The 20,613-nt window shown below is 39.1% G+C and overlaps 1 protein-coding gene across 1 annotated transcript in view; it reads right to left on the bottom strand.

The window, feature by feature from the left end:
* Positions 1-256: 256 nt before the first annotated feature.
* Positions 257-20,613, bottom strand: part of POLR3A (polymerase (RNA) III (DNA directed) polypeptide A, 155kDa) — a gene marked incomplete at its 5' end in the record, with an annotated part of 44,704 nt that continues 24,347 nt past the window's right edge. Inside the window, 10 exons of the mRNA XM_009708263.1 lie at positions 257-424; positions 4,110-4,242; positions 5,597-5,728; positions 6,053-6,217; positions 6,899-7,063; positions 7,511-7,603; positions 7,714-7,807; positions 8,425-8,595; positions 16,274-16,356; positions 16,442-16,528. Of these exons, the coding sequence (XP_009706565.1) occupies positions 276-424; positions 4,110-4,242; positions 5,597-5,728; positions 6,053-6,217; positions 6,899-7,063; positions 7,511-7,603; positions 7,714-7,807; positions 8,425-8,595; positions 16,274-16,356; positions 16,442-16,528 (1,272 nt within the window). The remainder of the gene's footprint in view (positions 425-4,109; positions 4,243-5,596; positions 5,729-6,052; positions 6,218-6,898; positions 7,064-7,510; positions 7,604-7,713; positions 7,808-8,424; positions 8,596-16,273; positions 16,357-16,441; positions 16,529-20,613) is intronic.

Here is a 20,613-nt window from a genome sequence, read left to right as displayed (position 1 = left end):
CATTGACAAAAAGATCTAATTCTAGCACATGAAAAGGCAAATTTTATCAGGTGAGATCCACTTTAAATTTATTTCCACTCTCTGGTGCAGAGAAGCCTCTCCTTTCAGGGTCTGTACTAACAACAGGTGATAAACAATTGGGCATTTCTTTTGATAGTATTTCACTTAACAATTCATAGTTATTGAGACACACAGAACTGGTAATACACATTTCTTAATTTAAATGATGTTTTCTTGCTATTTCTTGTTTTGCTATCTTGTATTATGTCCAAGTGCTATGTAACAATGGGAATATGAAATTCATTATTATCAAATATCTGAGGCCTCCTAGGAGGGGTTGATTCTTTGTCTGCTTTGTGCAACAGTTTAAAAAGTCCCGTTCCAATATTCATTGGAATTCCCATGATGATGCACTCGGAAACACCTAGGGAAAAAAAAAAACACAAACATGTTAAACATGTGAAGAGTAAGAATTTACAAAACTATTTTCATTTGCCCATTCTGTATGTGTTGCCTATTAAATCTTGAACCTCACAAATAAAGACCAAGGTCTCTTCACTAGATAAAGTTAAATGTTATGGTCATCAGATCAGTATGTTATTTAATGTGTGTTATTTAAATTCAACCTAATCTAAACACCTTCTCTAGCAATGAAAAAGCTTCAGAAGGTTTGTTTTTGGAGAAGACACGTTCCACTCAGTGCCAATAGCAGAAGATGCAAGACAAAGTTACTTCATTTTCATTCTCTGACTCAGTGCTAAGACTTCAGTGAAACCTGGCCAAGTTCCCTTGAAACCTCCACAACTTCCCAGTGAAAGAAGCACACCACTACTTCAGCTATACCACTTTTGCTTTTTCATGATTCAAAAAGTGCTTGTTTTGAATTTAAAGATTTAGCCTGTCCCAACTATTTTTGATAGCTGTAACACTTTCACAGCAATGTGCTGATACATTTATATTCCAGATCTACTGATATACAACTTTTCCAAAGAATGTTCCACATTAAAAGCAAGCTATCAGATACCAGTGGTTTTTATCTCAGCATACTGTTATGATCCAAATGACAATTTCACACATTCTCAGGAGTATAAGAATATTGTCCTTCACATAAATATTTAGGAAAATAACGATAAATAGCTGTACCTTTGAATGCACAAGGGATGAAAATCAATTTGCTTAAAATTTTTGCAAGATTTGATTGGCAATTTAAACGTATATGAATGAAGAGTCTGTATTTTTGCTCTTAGACCATTGCCACATTTCTACTACATATCTGCCAACATTATGCACTTAAAAATCTTGTGCAAAATAGAATTTCTTGGAGTTTCTGTATATTTAGGCCCACTACTTTGTACAGCCTCTATATCTATAGGACACAGGTTACAACAGATAAAGGAAATACCTTTCTAACACCTGGCAGAATAAAACTTACCTGGTTTTGAACAATAACCTTTCAACCTGAGCCAACCACTGAACCATGGAAACTGCATTTAGGTTTTGGGAATCCTTCTTCCCTTGCAATACTTCCATGTACACAACCAGAAGCCTTCCTCCCTGCTTCCCTTTTGCCTCATGGACAAAGTAATAGTTTGTAGCATCTGACAGCATTCAGGTATAGCAGGAAATGTTTGGAGGGAACATGCTGCTGTAACAACCAAGTGGATGTTATATATCTGCTCAGACTACTGTATACCAGAGGCCAATGACAATCGTATAGCAAAGGTGAAGATAATGATGTTGTCGATGGCAGAAGAAGTGCCAGGACAGCACACTCCGCTTTAATGACCACCACAACCGTTCTCCAGTGCCATGTCTTGTAACACTACTATTGCAGATCTAAGCATCTGGCTGACAGCTATGAACTGGTGCTCTCACTTTCAGCTGGAAGAAGCTAGGTAGAGATGAAGCCAGTCATACTGCTCTTAATGCAGATTTTATTTTTGACACTTCCCTTCCAGACCATAAATGAACATCAGAGCAGTGATTTGTAGCGCTCAGTTCCCACCCTTAAGTTCAAAATGAGAATGCTGTTGGCTGCCTTTTGGGAAGGGGACAGAAAGGCAAACTAACTGTATTGCTAAGCTGTGGCTTGCAGACAGTAGCACTTCCTGCCGATCCGGTTTCCAGCATCCAGTGGATGCTGCTGGAACTGGAGATACTCCTCTGCTCTAGTTTCAACCCACTCTGCCCACTGAAAGGTGGCATCAGCAATTTGCAAAAGAAAATGTTCGTCTTCATGTAGGTAAAGCAGGAATCAGCTTTTCCCCATTTTCTCAGGGAGGGAAAAAGTATCTTTCAAGACAAAAGGGATTCAAAGGCCACATGGTCTAAAACTACACCCCCACGTTGAGGAAAAGCACCATTTTGAGATGTCATTCAGTTCAGCACCTATAGATGATTTTGGGTACATACTCATTTTTCTTGGCAATGTTCATAATATTTTTCTGCTCTGGAGATGCAAAACCATGAGTGTGTAAGATTCTTTTCATAGTAATTCAAAGAGATAAGTAGTGATGGCCAGGTCAGGCAGCTGCAAGGCCCTTTTTCCATACAAGCAAGCCAGTATCATCTCTTCAGTTTTGGAAGACTCACAACAATTTTCTGTTTCCATTTCCTATATAAATGTTTTAATTCTTATTTGAAGTCAAATGTGAAAAGATCTTTGGTTTCCACATTATTCAAAACAGAATTTTACCACTCAGAGGGGACTTTGAGAAAACATTTTCTTTTCCTTACTGTCCAGGATGGAATCAGTCTCTCATAGGACCTTTGCTTTAAGCACGGGCAAATAGTAATTAAAAAAAGAAAATCCCACTGATGTGGAATGCTGGACAGCCAGAAAGTGGCAGAGTTCTTCAAATACAAACTAGCAATACAAAAGTTTCTAATAGATTCTAGTGATTCAGAAAATATACTATCCCCAAACCACCCAGAAATACATACAAACTAGTAAACCTTAACATAATACATTCATATTTTTATGCCTCATCAGCACCCAGAAACTCCAAATGAGCAGTTACAGCTCCAGGATGGTAGGCCTTACATAGATCACGAAGAGGGTGAAACCTGCTTGACTTCTCCTTTTCTCCATTTAACCTACTAAATACAGACTTTTTAATAAATAATTCTAAAATGTATGTAGCTTAAAGGAGAATGAAATCTGGCAGGAATGGGGGCAAAGGAGTTTAAAAACAGAAAAATAATTCCAATTCCAAATATTAGACTACATGGCAGAAATGCAAAATTAAGAGACCAACAGAATGACAAAACTCATCTATCTGAATTTTCCATTTGGATGTATATACGTTGTGCATGCATGCACTTGTATGCACGTATACATTATTTTTAAACTCTTATCAGATTCTTTCATGAATTCAGTGAGAAGATGATTCAGTGGATGTCAATGAACTTAGCTTTTAAACTGAAGAATAGATACATTTAAAACGAAATTTCTCAGGACAGAGTTGTTCTCTGTTCTGTTAATGAATGGAGTACTGATAAACAAGGCTTCTAATATAAAAAAAAATCCAAACACAATTTTTATCCATTTAGATTAGAACTAACTGAAGAAGTCAAGAACTTTGCCTTTCTGTTTATTTCTAGGTACAACTGACAAATGACATAAGCAATCATTATGCGCAGTATGATATTCAACTACGCTACCTGAGACCTATATGTCCTCCTAGTTGTTAGTAGGAATGAAAATGAAACCTGAATACTGAATGGCGAGTAATGGATTCCTTAATCAGCTCTAGGTGTTGAAGATACATAAACTTTCACAAGTGAAAAAACAGAACTACTGATCGTGAGACAGATCTCCTCGTATTTCACTGAGATACATGGTGAGAAGTAAAACCAAATTACTTAAAGTCTACTTTAAGATGCATACAGTGAATGTCCAACTCACTTCAAGACCTCCGATATTAGAAATAGAGAAACATCCACCAAACTTCTAGGATCAAGAAGTATAGATCAGCTTCAGACCTGAAGTTTTTGTAAGCTGAACAGAAAGCTTGACAAAATAAAAAAAAATAAAAATCCAATGCTTTGAAGAGATTTACAGATGTTGGATAAGGACCACAAACTGCAACAGAATTTGCAATACCTACCACAAACAGAATCCTTCTGTCCAAAGTAGGCAGCATCAAAGAGATGGTCTGCAGTCTTTTCAAACGAAGCCAGCATCAACACACTTTCCTTCATTTTTGCCAGTCCAAACCTAGTAATGCCCAGCACTTCACCCTTGATTGAAGGAAAAACCCAAAGAAAGACTATCACAATAGTGGCTGGAGGTCAGTTATGTTTGCTAAACAAGCAAATCACGTGAACAACAGAAACATAGTTTTTATTCTAACACACACAAGAAACAAGTAGTAAGTAAAAAGGTTACTATCTACAATATAGCATTGTCATAATATGCTGCTTCACAGTTAAACATCCTGAAGGTTAATAGTTTGGTAGTAATCAATATTTAAATAAAACAGAAGTGTTGATTCATACACAACAGAAGCTGGGTTTTTTTTAAAGCAAGAATATTGGAAAGATTGAAAGAAACATGGCCATGAGAAAAAACACACAATTATAAACTACTTGCTGAGCTACAAACTTTAGTGGGGTCTGAGAGCACTATGCTGAAGCTACTGCCTATTGTGTACTGATAAATCTGACTTCAGCTGCCAGGAGATTACAGAAGATGTTAAATCTTCATTTTTTCACTCCCCAGAAAAAAAATAATTTGCTTTTTAAACTACCTTGGTTTATTTCTGCCTCTGTTTCTAACAAACATCCTGATTATAACAGACTGTGCACAGAAGCACAAGTCAGAAGCAGAGACAAAAGAATGCATGCTAGGAGCCCAACAAGTGTAAAACACTGCACTCTCATGCCCTTTTCCATTATTGTGTTGCAGCTCCACACGGCCAACGCTGGGGACTGCTGCAGTTCAGTACAACAAAGCCCTACAGTTTTGGGAGAAGTCATAACTCCTTCATCCATTTTACCCATATTAAACCCTTGCACTCTGGCAGACAAAGTGGAAAGTCTTACTTCACTAAGTATACTCAAATTTAAAAAAACCTATCGGATGCAAAGGAAAGAAAGTCAATCAATAAAAAACAGATATGATTTTCTACTAACAAGTTCTGAAAGACTGTTCATGCTCTACATGTGATCTGATTCTATTTGTAATGTCTGTGGCATTTGACTTGTATATACTGTGCAGCTGCCATGAACCACACCCCATGTGGTTTTCGGCACAGCAAGCCTTAAACTGCATGCATGGTTACCCAAACAGTTGATTTTCATATTACAATTTTTAGGATTCCTATTTCCAGTACGAAATTATGATTCCCTACTTATTATACCAACTTGTTTTCAGTCAAAATAGACCTCCCTCCCTCCCTCCCACCCCCAAGAACTAGATTAATTAAGCATTTTGTCTGATATACAAACAACAGTATGTGATCTGTACAACTTACAATTCTTTAAACCTAAAACTTGATTTCCATCTCCCTAGCTCACCCATCCTTCTAAAACATGGTAAAATTAATTTGTATAAATAGGCCAATGTACCATTTAGAAAAAGCATACTACAAACCTTGTAAGTCATTAGATCAGATAACAACATAACATGTCTCCTGTCAATGCTCATACCATGGTTCACCATTGTATACTGAATCTCATTGATAATGGTTGTTCGAGCAGCTTCAATTCCTAGCGTCTTCTCTACCTACACAAGAGATTATGTGAGATTAGCGAAGAACCAAATGCTTGGAGTAAGTATATTCCTCGAACAAACACCATCTAATGTCAGATTAATACTCCATTTCCTTTACTACTCCTCTGCATTTCTCTGTTTTAAAAATATTTACAGAAAAAGCTTCTTTGAAGTGAACAGTGTTGCCAGTCAAATTATTCTCTTGTGTTAATGCATTCTCACACTGATTAGTGAAATCAGGCTTGATTAGACATCAACTGCTGCATCTGAGCACAAACAAGCGCTTGTAATAAAGATGTTATGGAGAAAATCCCACAGTACCCATTTAAACATTACCTCGTAAGTGTTGTTAGAGGATGTTTTTGTTCCTTTCACTCCGTGAGTAGCCATAACAGCTCGCAGATTATCACCTTCAACTAGAAGTTTATATTTTTCCTTTCCACTTTGTTCATCAATATGAATGACAGCTCGGGAAACCTCTGGTATACCTTGCACTACAACCTTCACAAAACAAAAAAAAACTACTAACTTTGACATGCACAATAAGGCAGTATAAAAGGGTAACCCTTATCAGCTTTCAAGCCTATTTAGAAGCTCCAGTCTTTGGAGTAAATGCCTAATTAAAATACATATGAAATAAGATCTCCTGCTCTTAAATACACTGGTACAAACATGACATTAACACTGTCCTATAAACCGTACTCTCTACCTACATTTTCTGTTTTATGACAGATATTCTCACACTCAGACCTGGGTCTCTGAACTAGATCCACACAAATGAAAGGGCATCCTGCCAATAATAAAGGTTCACTTATCACTATTTTTAAAATTCAAAGTAGACAGTCTCCTCACAGGAAGCTGCAAAAATGCCAAATATTGTCATGTGGTTCAGTTCTAGATGCTGCTGGAACAAGATGTAACTATTTCATACAACTGCTGCATTCAGAATGCTTCAGTAAAAGTTGTAAGGAAAGTATCAAGGCTTTAATTTTATTTATGAAGATTAGTAACAAGAGACTTAGTTTCAGCTGTAAAGCAGTAGCATCACAATCTAAGAGTTAGGGACTCAGCCTATCTTCACTGTCAATATTGACAAGAATTATTTCGTCTTCCCACCATAGAACCCCAAATTATTATTACTGATTACCTCCCTCAAAAGCATGAGACAGCCTTTGTTTTTACCTTTGGTAGCTCTTCCTTCAGTGACTGCAACACGTAATACATTGAACTCTTGCTGCTTTCTCGGGGGGTCACACATACAACTGCTTCTCCATGGACAGCAACATCCCCAGGTTTTACTCGGAGTTTAGATATGCAAATCGAGTAGCGCACAGTCTCTGCATTCACCTGTGGCAAAAGCAAACATCAGGGCATCTCTCTTAACATATATAAGTCTGCTCAAATACATGCACCGGTCTTTCAACAGAATATAAAAAAGCAGAATGTAGAAAAATAAACAAAAATTGTTACTCTCATCAATTGCATGAAACACTATCCTATGCTGAGGGTATTGGTCTATATGTTAACTACCAGACAGAAATAGCGTCCTTGTATTTAGCAAGACACCAAGAAATGAATGTATGTTCTCTCATTTCCAAATAAAGGAAAAATTATCCACTTTACAAGGAAAAAAAGGGAAAAAAAAAAAATCCAGATGTAATGTAGCCACAGGACATCCTTCGTTCACTTTCTTTTTTTAAACTTCCACTGGTCTGATTTCTGTTTCTGAGACAGGATTAAGAGACCCTTTGAACTTACCCAAGGCACATTCTGCTTTAGAACTGAACAACTCACCTCTAATCTCAGTAGTCTAATGCGCTCCAAAGACAGCTTCACTAGGATGAAACAATCATCTGGAAGAAACACTTCCTCAATGTATTCTGAAATCTTTAAGAGATAAGGACAAAATAGTTAGCATGTGAAAATGGTTAAAATGCCCCATAGCAATTGGCTAATGTTTATATTCAAAGCATTAACAATAATACAATTTTTCCTACTTCTCCTAATAAAGTTTTCTCAATTCTTCCTTTAACCAGACGGGCAAAATCAGGATCATCATCTTTGTCCAACTGTGCTGTTATAATAGGGGTGCTACAAAGAACAAACACACACACAAAAAAAAAACAGTTAGGAAATTGCTCAGATAGGTTTCATAAGGCAAGTTGCAATTCCAATTGCCACCTGTAATCTCTCTCATATCTAGAGTAGTATTTAGCGAGACAAAGAGACCTTCAGCTTCCTCAGGTACGTTCAAGAAAATTATTGTTTGTGTACTTCAAGCTGGTAAAAACAAGCAAACACACAAGAAATTATAACACAACAACTAGTGACTATTTTCATGGCGTACACTATTCTAGTATTATTTAAGTATGGTTTCTGGATACCTAGGAACAGGTATGCTTCAACCACTGCTAAACACTAGAAAGTTTCACAATATATGAGACACCTAATGGAATGGAATATTAAACTTAATAAGTAACCACTTTATCTCATTTGATTTTCAGAAAAATAAAAATTGTCTTTTCTCTGGCTCTAAGTATCACTTCGTTGGACAGACATTAGATTTTTCTTGTTTGAATATTCCAAGCATACAATGTTGTTTAGTATATTACTGAGGACAGGGAAATGCTATCACGAATTGCAATTTTATCCATCAGGTTTCACTTAGGCAAAGGGAAAAAAAAACCAAACCAGAACAATGTTAATACCTAATAGCCTTTGAAGCATTAATGATTTCTTTGATTCTTGGCACCCCCAAAGTAATGTTCATTGAAGCAACGCCAGCAAAATGGAAAGTCTTCAGAGTCATCTGTGTGCCAGGCTCACCAATACTCTGTGCACAAAGAGCTCCTACTGCAGAACCAGGCTCCATCTGTGCCCTGATAAAGAAATTCTCTCATAAAAAATACAGAAAGAGACATAGAACTCAGTAAGGTATAAAATCGTAAGAAAGCAAAGACACAAACTGTTCTGGTAGATATATAAGCACCTTAAAAATTTTTTTTTTAAATAAATGAACAGGAGAGAGGTTAAAAGGTCACCAATACTCAAGACTGACCTCATGCGAGGCAAGAAGATGCCCTGTCATACAGGCTTTCCACAGATCCAGTATAACATCCATAACAGAAAACAAAATGCCTGTCCTCTTCATCCTAAGCATCAAGCAATAGTTTCAGGATTCCCCATTCAGGGAAATCCCACACATTAACCTTTCCAAAACTCCTCTCTCTATATGTTTAAGCATGAGAGACTTTAATTAAGTCTTCTTTAAGAAATTATTATGCAGATTACATTTTAATCAGAGCAAAATCCAGATATTAATGCCTTTTTGTTTTCATCTTATTCAAAAGCCCTATACTGATGACCTACTTTCCTTTCAAGTTATGCATGTAATGGGCTCATTCCCACATTTGTCCCTTTCTAAAATTTATGTACTTTGAGAACTCGCTCTCCTTAGAGGAAAAAAAATGAAGACTGTTACACTACGATACGTGATCTTAAAATGAGATGCGAGAGGTGATTTACATTCTCCCCTACAATTTTGTTCAGATCCTGCAGTTAGCATTCTTAAGCTTTCACTGAGCGCAACATGATCTGCTTTTCTAGAGCAAATGTAACCTCTGAACTTATGGCACAATATCACTGCCTAAATCAATCTAACTTGTAGCAGCTTCTTGCACTTTCCTTGATGAACGCTTACCAAGTAAAATTGCTGTCTAACAAGATGTTAGCTTGTACCATCTAAAGGAATTAATTCGGTGTGACTGTAAAACAAAATTATTTAAGTAGAGGTTATTGTTCTCACTATTATTTGGAATCTCTTTCTATTCAAGTTATATCTACCCAAAAATTGCTGAAATCTCTCTCCCGGTAAAGTGTCAATATTCTATAAAACAAAAACAATCATCATAGTAATTAGATCCTTTCCAAGGGTACCAACTTTTATTTGTCAAATCATCATAATATAGTATGCTAAAACAACTTACTAGAGTAAAACAGGCAATTCATGTTTAAGAACATATACATGAATTTTCTAGAAAGAGAGAAAATACTAGTAAACAATTGATACAAGTGAACGTGAGGCCACAAAGTTGATGTCACCAATGGCTACATGCCCATGACCAAATCCAAAGAGTCTAAATAAATAAAACAACTCTCAATGGATAAAGAGATGAAAACATCCACACTGTCATTATCTTGTTACAGGCCAAGAATAACAAACAAAAAGCTCCTACAAGTGCGTAACAGATTCAAGAACATCCTGGTTTTGGCTGGGATAGAGTTAATTTTCTGCTTAGTAGCTGGAACACTGTGTTTTGGATTTAGTGTGAGAATAACATTGATAACACACTGATGTTTCAGTTGTTGCTACGTAGCGCTTATCCTAAGTTAAGGATTTTCTTGGTTTCCTATACTCTGCCAGTGAGGAGGTGCACAAGAAGCTGGGAGGAAGCACAGCCAGGACAGATGTCCCAAACTAGCCAAAGGGATATTCCATACCACAGAAAGGTATAGAAACTGGGGGGAGTTGGCTGGGAGGGGCCAATGGCTGCTCAGGCATCAGTCAGCGAGCAACTGCATTGTACATCAATTGTCTTTTCTTGGGTTTGCTTTTTTTTGGTATTATATTCCTTTTCATCACAATATTACTATTATTGTTAGCATGACATTTTATTTTACCTTAGTTAAACTGTTCTTATCTCAACCCATGAGTTTAACTTTTTTTCTGATTCTCCTCCCCATCCCACTGGGACCAGGGAGGAGTGACCAAGCAGCTGTGTGGTGCTTAGTTGCTGGCTGGGGCTAAACCATGACAGTCCTTTTTGGTGCCCAACATGGGGCACGAAGGGTTGAAATAATGACAAATCTGACCAGAGATTGTTAAAATAAATTTGTTATAGGCATTCATTATATAAGTTTAACAGTCACTGGTCACAATGTTAATTTATTGGCCCTTAGAGCTGTGGCGCTCATTCTTACAGTTATGTTAGCTATCACCTCATTTGCCATATAGTCCATATGTTGCTGCTTGTTGCCTATAAGGTGAAGTGGATTAGGGTTTTTACTGCTCTGTACTATGTAACTCTGGTTTATGGTACGATAAAATTATCGGTCATGAGACTAATGCAGTATTTGTACTCAGCATTACCTCCGTACTTCGGGAGCCATCTGGCAGAAACTACTACTAAAACCACCTTTCTCTCCTTGGAGAGTCCATCTATGGGGGAGACACCTTTTTTTCACCTTTCCCTTCTCTTCCAGGCTAATTACAATGGCACTTGATATTGTGAAAAGTTTTAATATTCTTGGAACGTTGAAACTAACATGGGCCTATTGCTAGGAATTAGCATGGTCCTGAATGTGGTTCAGGTCTTGTTCAGGGTTAAACAGCTAATTAAGAGGATCACCCAGAGATTTGCCCCAAGGCTGGAGAGTTTTGAGTGGCAGGGTGTGTGGGGTAGCATAGGCAAATGCCTAGGACAGTGGGCACCTCCAGTGTTTTGAACTTCACCCTTGAACAAGTGCTGATCCTTAAAAACTAGTAGAACATTTGGAAAAAGTATCCTGTCACCCTGACAATTCCAGGGAGACACAAATCACTGCAACGTGCTGGGGCCTGGCCCATGCCTACCAAGCCCCATTCAACACTATTCACTATCCTCACAGGGAAAAAGAAGGTCTCTGGATCTGACAACAAAATGACAGGCACTGCAGCCACTCCAACCCTGGCAACAGGCACTGCAGCTCAACCAGAGAACCGAACCATGCCAGTATCAGTTGTCCCTGTACAGAAGAAGAAATATTCAAAAAAACCCAGCTCGCCTAGCGAAAGATGGAAATGAACCAGGGTCATCACGAAAATAGTAGGAAGAAGCAGAAGCAGAGAATCACCCGATTCCTATCCTCAAGTGAGCTGCAAGATGCACGAAAAGACTTCAGCCTTGTCCAGGTGAGCACATTATCACCTGGCTGCTCCGATGCTGGGATAACAGAGCCAGGAGCTTGGAATTAGAAGGTAGGCAAGCCAAGCAGTTGGGATCCCTTTCTAGGGAAGGGGGCATTGACAAAGCAGTTGGGAAAAAGACAGAAGCCGTCAGCCTCTGGAGGCAGCTTCTGTCAGGCGTGAGGGAAAGGTATCCTTTTGAGGAAGATGTTGTATGTCATCCAAGCAAGTGGACTACCATGGAAGAAGATATCCAGTACCTGAGGGAATTAGCCATGCTGGAAATGGTTTATTATGATCCAGACAACGCAGTTACCCACAGATCCAGATGAAGTTCACTGCACATGACCCATGTGGCAGAAGCTTATATGGAGCGCACTATCATCACATGCCAACTCATTGGCAGTAATGGATTGGAAAGACAAAGAGGGACCAATGGTGGATGAATTGGCTGGCTGGCTGACTCCAGCAATATGAAGAAAGTATCTCTTCCTCCTTCATCTCAGCTGTGGAGAAACTGCCAGACATAGTGGCTGAGAAACTGTCCAAAAGTTCTAGCGATTTGAAGCTAAGTTCTGCCTCCCACCTGTACGGAACAATACCTCAGCTATTAGGAATAAGCATCTCTGCTCAAGAGAGAGGAGACAGAAGGCACACACCGTGAGGTATCCTGTGATTTTATCTGTGGGACCACAGATTGGACACGAGGAAACAGGATGGAAAATCTACCTCGACCCTAGAGGCACGGGTACGTAAACTGCAAGGAAAAACAAATAAATCACAAATGAGGGTTCTTCTAGGAAAATTGCTACTCCAGTCTCCAGTGGGCAGTGTGAGCAGTGGGCCAGACAAAATGGAAGGGCTGATCTTATTCCTGATCCTATGAGAAGAAACTCTAATGCATTTTTACAAAAAGTGAGTGGAGCATCCTATAACCTAGACTAGGGGGACACTTCCTCCAGCCAGGTGGAAGAAAGGGCCAACCAGGTTTACTGGACTGTGTGGATCCGATGGCCTGGTGCATCAGACCCACAGGAGTATAAGGCCCTAATAGACACTGGTGTACTGTGTACCCTAATGCCATCAAGCTATAAAGAGGTAGAACCCATTTGTATTTCTGGAGTGACAGGGGGATCCCAACAGCTAACTGTATTGGAGGCGTAAATTAGCCTGACTGGGAATGAGTGGCAAAAACACCCCACTGTGACTGGCCCAGAGGCTTCCATCATCCTTGGCACAGATTATCTTAGGACAGGGTATTTCAAGGACCCAAGAGGGTACCAGTGTGCCTTCAGTATAGACACCTTGGAGATGGAGGAAATTGAACAACTGTCCCCCTTGCCTCGTCCCTCGGAGAACCCTTCTGTTGTGGGGTTGCTGAGGGTTGAAGAACAAGGACTGATCGCTACCACAATGGTGCATCGGTGGCAATATCGCACCAAACGAGACTCCTCGATTCCCATCCATACACTAATTTGTCGACTGGAGAGCTGATGGGTGATCAGAACTCGCTCACCCTTTAACAGTCCCATATGGGCAGTGTGAAAGTCTAATGGAGAATGGAGACTAACAGTAGACTATCATGGACTGAATGAAGTCATGCTGCTGCTGAGTGCTGCTGTATTGGACATGCTAGAACCTCAATACAAATTGGAGTCAAAGGCAGCCAAGCAGTATGCAACAATTGATATTACTAATGCATTCTTCTCAATGCCTTTGGCAGCAGAGTGCCAGCCACAGTTTGCTTTCGCTTGGAGGGGCATCCAGTACACATGGACTCAACTGCCCCAGAGGTGGAAATGCAGCCCCACCATTTGCTATGGACTAATCCAGAATGCACTGGAAAAGGGTAAAGCTCACAAACACCTGCAGTACATTGATGACATCATCATATGATGCAACACAGCAGAAGTTTTGACAAAGGGAAGAAAATAATCCAAATTCTTCTGAAGGCTGGTTTTGCCATAAAGCAAAGTAAAGTGAAAGGATCTGCACAGGAGATCCAGTTTTTAGGAATAAAATGGCAAGATGGATGCTATCAACAAAATAGCCGCTATGTCTCCACCAACTAGTAAAAAAGAAATGCAAGCTCTCTTAGCCATTGTGGGTTTTTGGAGAACGCATATTCCCAATTACAGGTTGATTGTAAGCCCTCTCTATTAAGTGACTTGGAAGAAGAAATATTTTAAATGGGACCCTGAGCAATAACAAGCCTTCAAACAAGTTACACAGGAGACTGGTCATGCAGTAGCCCTTGGGCTAGTGTGGGCAGGACAAGACGTTAAAAATGTGCTCTACACCACAACCAGGGAGAATGGCCCTACCTGGAGTCTCTGGCAGAAAGCACCCGCAGAGACCCGAGGTCAACCCCTAGGGTTTTGGTGTTGGGGATATTGAAGATCCAAGTCTTGCTATACTCCAACTGGAAAGGAGATATGAGCAGCATATGAAGGGAGTTCAAGCTGTCGTGGAAGCAGTCGGTACTGAAACACAGCTCCTATTAGCACCCCAACTGCCGGTGCTAGGCTGGATGTTCAAAGGGAAGGTCCCTTCTACACATCATGCAGCTGATGTAAGTGTGTTGCACTGATCACACACTCGAATAGGAACCCTAGTCACCCAGGAACTCTATAATTATAGAAACGTTATGGTTGGAAGAGACCTCAAAGATCATCAAGTCCAACCATATATCCAATGCCACCATGCCCACTAAACCATGTCTCGAAGTGCCACATCTAAACATTTTTTAAACACCTCCAAGGATGATGAGTCCACCACTTCCCGCAGGAGCCTGTTCCAATGCTTAAAAAGTGATCATGGACTAGCCAGAGGGCAAAGATTTTGGAATATTGCTAGAAGACGACATGACACATGCTGGAGAGGCCTCATGGTATAATAAACCACCAAAAAATGAGAGGCAATATGCACTGTTTACTGATGGGTCCTGTCACACTGCAGGAAAGCATCAGAGGTGGAAGGCAGCTGTATGGAGTCCTATACGACAAGCTGTAGAAATTGCAGAAGGAGAAGGTGAATCAAGTCAGTTTGCAGAGCTGAAAGCCATCCATTTGGCTTTAGACATTACTGAACAAGAAAAATGGACAATACTTTATCTCTATACTGATTCACAGACGGTGGCAAATGCTCCGTGGCAGTGGCTGCAACAATGGAAGCAGAGTAACTGGCAACACAGAGGTAAACCCATCTGGGCTGCCACATCGTGGCAAGGCATCTCTGCCTGGCTAGAGAACCTGGTGATGAAAGTATGTCATGTAGATGCTCATGTACCTAAAAGTCACAGAATCACAGAACGGTCGGGGTTGGAAGGGACCTCTGGAGATCATCCAGTCCAAGCCCCATGCCAAAGCAGGGTCACCTACAGCAAGTTGCACGGGATCAGATACCCCCAGAGAAGGAGACTCCCCAGCCTCTTTGGGCAGCCTGTTCCAGTGCTCTACCACACTCCAAGTACAAAAGTTCTTCCTCATATTCAGATCCAATTTCCTGTGTTTCAGTTTGTGGCCATTGCCTCTTAACCTGAGCAATTGCATGGTGCACTTGTCTTTTCTTGGGTTGTTGGGGTTTTTTGTTTGTTTGTGGCTTTTTGTTGTTGTTGCTATATTCCTTTTCATTACAATTATTATTATTCATATATTTTACTATTATTATTGTTAGTATTATATTTTATTTTACTTCAGTTATTAAACTGTTCTTATCTCAACCCACAAGTTTTACTTTTTCCCCCCCGATTCTCCTCCCCATCCCACTCGGAGCGGGGAGGAGTGAGTGAGCAGCTCTGTGGTGCTTAGTTGCTGGCTGGCGCTAAATCACGACAAGGAACACGTTAGCACGAAGCATGACGTAACTCTTCACAGTTTATGCAGATCAAGAATAACCATCATAATCCATATGGATTTGAAACTGATCTATTCAGACATTATTTTGCATGGACTTTTTGGAGGTTTGGAACAATCTCCTGCAAGAGGGGGAGGAAGGGAACATGTCTGCCAGTGGGTGTAAAAATGTTAAACAATATCCTCTTTCACTCTGAATCCTATCACTTTTGGCTTTTACCAGAATCTGCTGTCAAAACACAATCTGTGGATGTAAGTAGTAAGTAGCCACAGAAGAAAATTGTGTCCATTGGTATGATTACTACTATTTTAGAAGAAAGGTGCCTGAACACAAGCAGATAGCTTTGCATGTTCAAGAAATATGAAATGAAATATAAAGCATTTTTTCTACACTGTAGAAGGAAACCAAACAAATTAGTAACAGTCTCCTACAAAATAATCCAATTATGACTCAAGACAGAAAGGTAAAAACCTCAGCTCTGTCAGATCTCTAGAACCGTTGCACAAGACTCAACTGCCTTAACAAGCCCACCTGTAGATGGCGGGTTTTTTTTGGTTTGGCATTCTACCTTTGTCTTGCAGTGTTTATGTCATTAGCACCAACTGTTTCTTATTCTTTATTTGTTTGCATTCACAACAGAATCAACATTCATACAGTAAAAACAGCAAAATACACTCCTAGACTGCAAACAAAGCAAAAAACACTCAAGTGGGGGGGCAGAGAAAACCAATTGAGCAAATAACAAGCTAAACACTTACCTCATGTATTTGTCCCTACAAGTCTCTAGAAACTTCTCTAGTTGTGTTGGAGTAATCCTATCCAACTGATACAAAACGCGTGGCTAAAAAGAGAATAGAGCAGTTGGAAAAGCAATATCTTATGAAGACTGAAAAAAACTACATAATTACCACCTTGAAATTATTTACCTCTGTCGTGCCATTGTCATTAATGCCATACTTGTCCCTAGTTTTTTTTATCTTCTCAGAAACACCTTTGATGAATTTTTTAATTTCCTGAAATTACATTAAAACAACAGTAAGCAAAGACATGGTCTCCCTATTGAAGTCTCCAGCAGTAAGTTATTTGCTTAGAGCTCCAAATAGAATGCTTACAATAATAAATTAACAATGCACAATATGAAGAGAGGAACATCAAAACTTAGACACGTACATACACTAGAATTTAGCAAATCAGATTCACTCTTGTATAACCACGAGTTAGTAGCAGTACATGAGGAATATGGTCCATGCTGAGTAAAAGCATCCTTCCTGAGCATACACTGAACACTTAAGAGGTTTGACTTTGGTTGATCCTTCCTTCCTACCTACCACTTACTGAAACTCCTTCTGCAATCAACCCCCCCCCCCAAAAAAAAAAAACCAAAACCAAACAGAAAGAAATTCTCAAATTTCTCAAAATTCTTATTTTCTGAGTATACTGACACAAACACATTCTCACTCATTGCTCAGTATTAAAAAATAAGTCAGAGTGGAAAGACTGTGGCAAGAGAGGAAGTATATAAAGGACATCTGCCGGATAGATCTCAGAGATTCAACATGTACTTTATTTGGGAGGTAAAAAACCCTCAAAATTGATATATACACATCAGTCTCTACCCAACATAGTCCACATAACTTCTCTATGCTGTGGAGAGGTCTTGTAGATAATTGTACTTAACATGTAGTAGTACATAAGCCTTTCACTCTCTTACCAGGTTTACCTAAAAGTAGTTCCAGCAGTCTTTACTGGAACATAAATTGAAACAATACCGTTAGAAAAATATCCAACTTTTCTATGAAACATCATTCGGGCATTATGCTTTGGATATAGATACATACACTACAAGTAACGAAATACGAGGTCCACGATGAAACCCTTCCACAAAAGTGGACTCAGTGCAAGTTGTTACCATAACAGGGTTATCAAATGCAAAATATAAACAAAAAGTAAATCTTTCCCATTTACTTCAACAATGATTTAAGATAGCATCCGTGGAGAAGTGAATAGTTTGATTTTTGAGTTCTTTTAAACCCTTTTCACCCCATTAGTCCTGCCTGACAACCAGGATGATTATACAATATCACCTCTTCTTCACTCAGTACTGGACTCCTTCCAACCACTGCAGTAGCTGAGCACTGAAAATTACTCGCAAAATTGAGTAAATATTTGAGTGTCTGCCTTTTTTTTTTTTTAACAACCAAATTAATAGATCATTATCAAAACACTTCTATTACATTCTAACAGAATTCTCAGATTCCCAAAACTGCAACATTCTTACTGGTATTCAAGGTACTTTCAGATAGTACGTTACTTTCTGTGAATACTAGAACAAAGTTCAAATGAAAGAACCAACAACAGAAGTGTGCTGCTGGAATGGATGCTTCAAGTTGTTTCCCCATTTGGATGGCAACAGGATGCATTCATACATTTCTGCCCCTTCTGCCCTATGGTAAGTCATATTAATTCATGAATGAAATATTTTGCCATTTTAAAGGTTTTTAACCCTGAAATCTTTGCACAAAATTGATAATTTGATTTATTTCCTAAGAGACGTGTTAAGCAGTAATATTGTATTAGAAAAATCAATCTTTTTACTACAGGTGCATTAAAAAAAGGAATATTGCAGAACTCGCAGAAGATCATCTAGAACATTTGATCTAGAAAAAAAAAAAGCACTAAGCAGAGACTTTAAAAGTAATTCTATCTTGAAAGATGCTTCTTTTGTGGAGGGGCATGAAGGGAGTAGTGGAAGGGGAAGAGGGCAGAAAGTATATCACTAACGTCTCCCTTCAGAACACCGAAGACCAAGTTCTTATAAGTTTTCACCTACTCACATGAAACCAGGGGACAGTAATAATAACCGCACCACCACCAACTCCTCAAAATAAGTTGTCATACTGGCTGAATAATTGGTCATGTGATCACATGGAGAAAGTCCATACTAGGGCAGACTTAAGACCAAAACAGCATACAACTACAAATAGCATTATGGCAAACTATTTACTGTCAACTCTTCCTCTTTGACAGTTCCCGAGTTCCAAAATATTTAAAAAAAAGTTTTAAAAAAAATCTCCAACATAGTATATAAATTGTTACACATCATTCTCCTGTTAAGACAGGCTGAGAGAGATGAGGTTGTTCAGCCTGGAGAAGGGAAGGCTCTGGGGAGATCTTAGAGCAGCCTTCCAGTACTTAAAAAGGAGCCTACAAGAAAGCTGGGGAGAGACTTTTTACAAGGGCAGGCAGTGACAGGACAAGGGGTAATGGTTTTAAACTGGAAGAGCGAAGATTTAGATTAGATATTAGGAAGAAATTCTTCCCTGTGAGGGTGGTGAGGCAGTGGAAGAGGTTGCCTAGAGAAGCTGTGGATGCCCCATCCCTGAAAGAGTTCAAGGCCAGGTTGGATGGGGCTTGGAGCAACCTGGTCTGGTGGAAGATGTCCCTGCCCATGGCACAGGGGTTGGAACCACATGGTCTTTAAGGTCCCTTCCAACCAAACCATTCTATGATTCTACAATGATTCTGAATCGTAAAAATAAGATACTCAAATGACACGTTATTTCCATACACTAGAGCCAAAAATGGCGAGAAATAAAAGATAAATCGCTGAAGTAATTTATTTTCCATTGTCAAAAGTTTTATTCATGCACAAGAACTAAAAGAGGAAATGACCTATTCCTCTCAATTTTCAATTATCTGTTGGAAGTTTATCCAAATTATGGATTAGCCTATGCTACAAATAGAATGAAAACGCAGCTCACTTTGCTGAGCCTGTCTGTCTCTATAGACTTATCTTCAGTGCAACATGGTCCTCTACAAGCACAGCTTTCCGAGTGAGCTTAACAGACCATCAGCTCTTCCACACTGTCTAAACCTATAAAGTCTTTCAGCCTGGACCAGTTTAACAAAAAGGCATCAAACTGACTCAGTAAGCTCTGGCTCAACGTGGACCTTATCAGCTCCTACAGAGCAAGTGTATAGTCAAAATACCAGTCCAGGGTATAAAGGCTAGTTGCCCAGGTGTTTGCATCATGTTTCCCAGCACCTAAGTTAGTGGGATCATTTATATACATGAAGCACGGCTAATATAAGAAACCTCACAGTTAAGAAGCCCACTGAAACGCAGAGTGGTACAGAAAATCCCACAATATTCAGCAGTAACACATTCAAGTCCAGGCAGACCCATTAGGTCAGCTCTACATATGCCAGCACTGACTGGCTGTGTGCTGAGCCTTTTCCATGTTTGCACCACACTCCCTGATACTCATATTTTATCATCTCCAAAAAAACATAGAAAAACAATTAAGGTTTGTTTTTTTTTTAAAATTGTGAGGGTTTCTAAAGATTTTCCCAGTTTCAATAAGAAAACAAAAATTTCCCTTTACCTGTATCTTAATATACTCAAATATGTTAAAATATTAACACAATTGAAACTGTGCCAGCCAACAATCTGCTTTTTCATCTGTTGAATTCCCTCCAGTGAGGACAGGGTGCAGGCAGAACAAACGCTAGTCTGTTTGAAAAAGGTTATTAAGACATATTGTTGTCTGGATGAGAGTGGATAAGCCCATTATAGAAACCTCTCAGCAAAACAGCAGCAATATCTCTGTTCTGGAAGGGAAAAGTGGAGGAAGGGATAGGAAAACAGCAGAAAAATATGCTAATATCCCTAAAGGTGGAAAAAATTAGTTTTAGAAAGGAAAGTCATGTACTACAAGTAAGCTTCCTCAAATCCTCAAAATCCTCAAATTTAACTATGGGGATTAATTAATGTGTCATGGTTTTCACCATTAAAAAGAAACTGGGTAAATTATTGTGATGAATGCCTAGATTATAATTTAACAAGCAGTAATGTATATATGCTAATCAGTTACTTTAGCACTATACACAGATCTTTAGCTAAAAAGCACTAACATTAAAAGCTCACACAGTGCACACACATGCTACAGTTACCTCATTATATTTTTCATAACCTGTCTCAGTTAATGTCTTCAAGGATGAACAGAAAAAAAAAGGAAAGAAGAAAATGTAACAGTATCTAAAACTTAAAAATCTTAAGTTAAACTAATTACTACTAAGGTCATGTAGCCATATCTGT

This window comes from Cariama cristata, unplaced genomic scaffold (assembly GCF_000690535.1).
Source record: "Cariama cristata isolate BGI_N322 unplaced genomic scaffold, ASM69053v1 scaffold5009, whole genome shotgun sequence".
Classification (NCBI taxonomy): Eukaryota; Metazoa; Chordata; class Aves; order Cariamiformes; family Cariamidae; genus Cariama; species Cariama cristata.
This window is presented reverse-complemented; position numbering and strand designations above follow the sequence as displayed.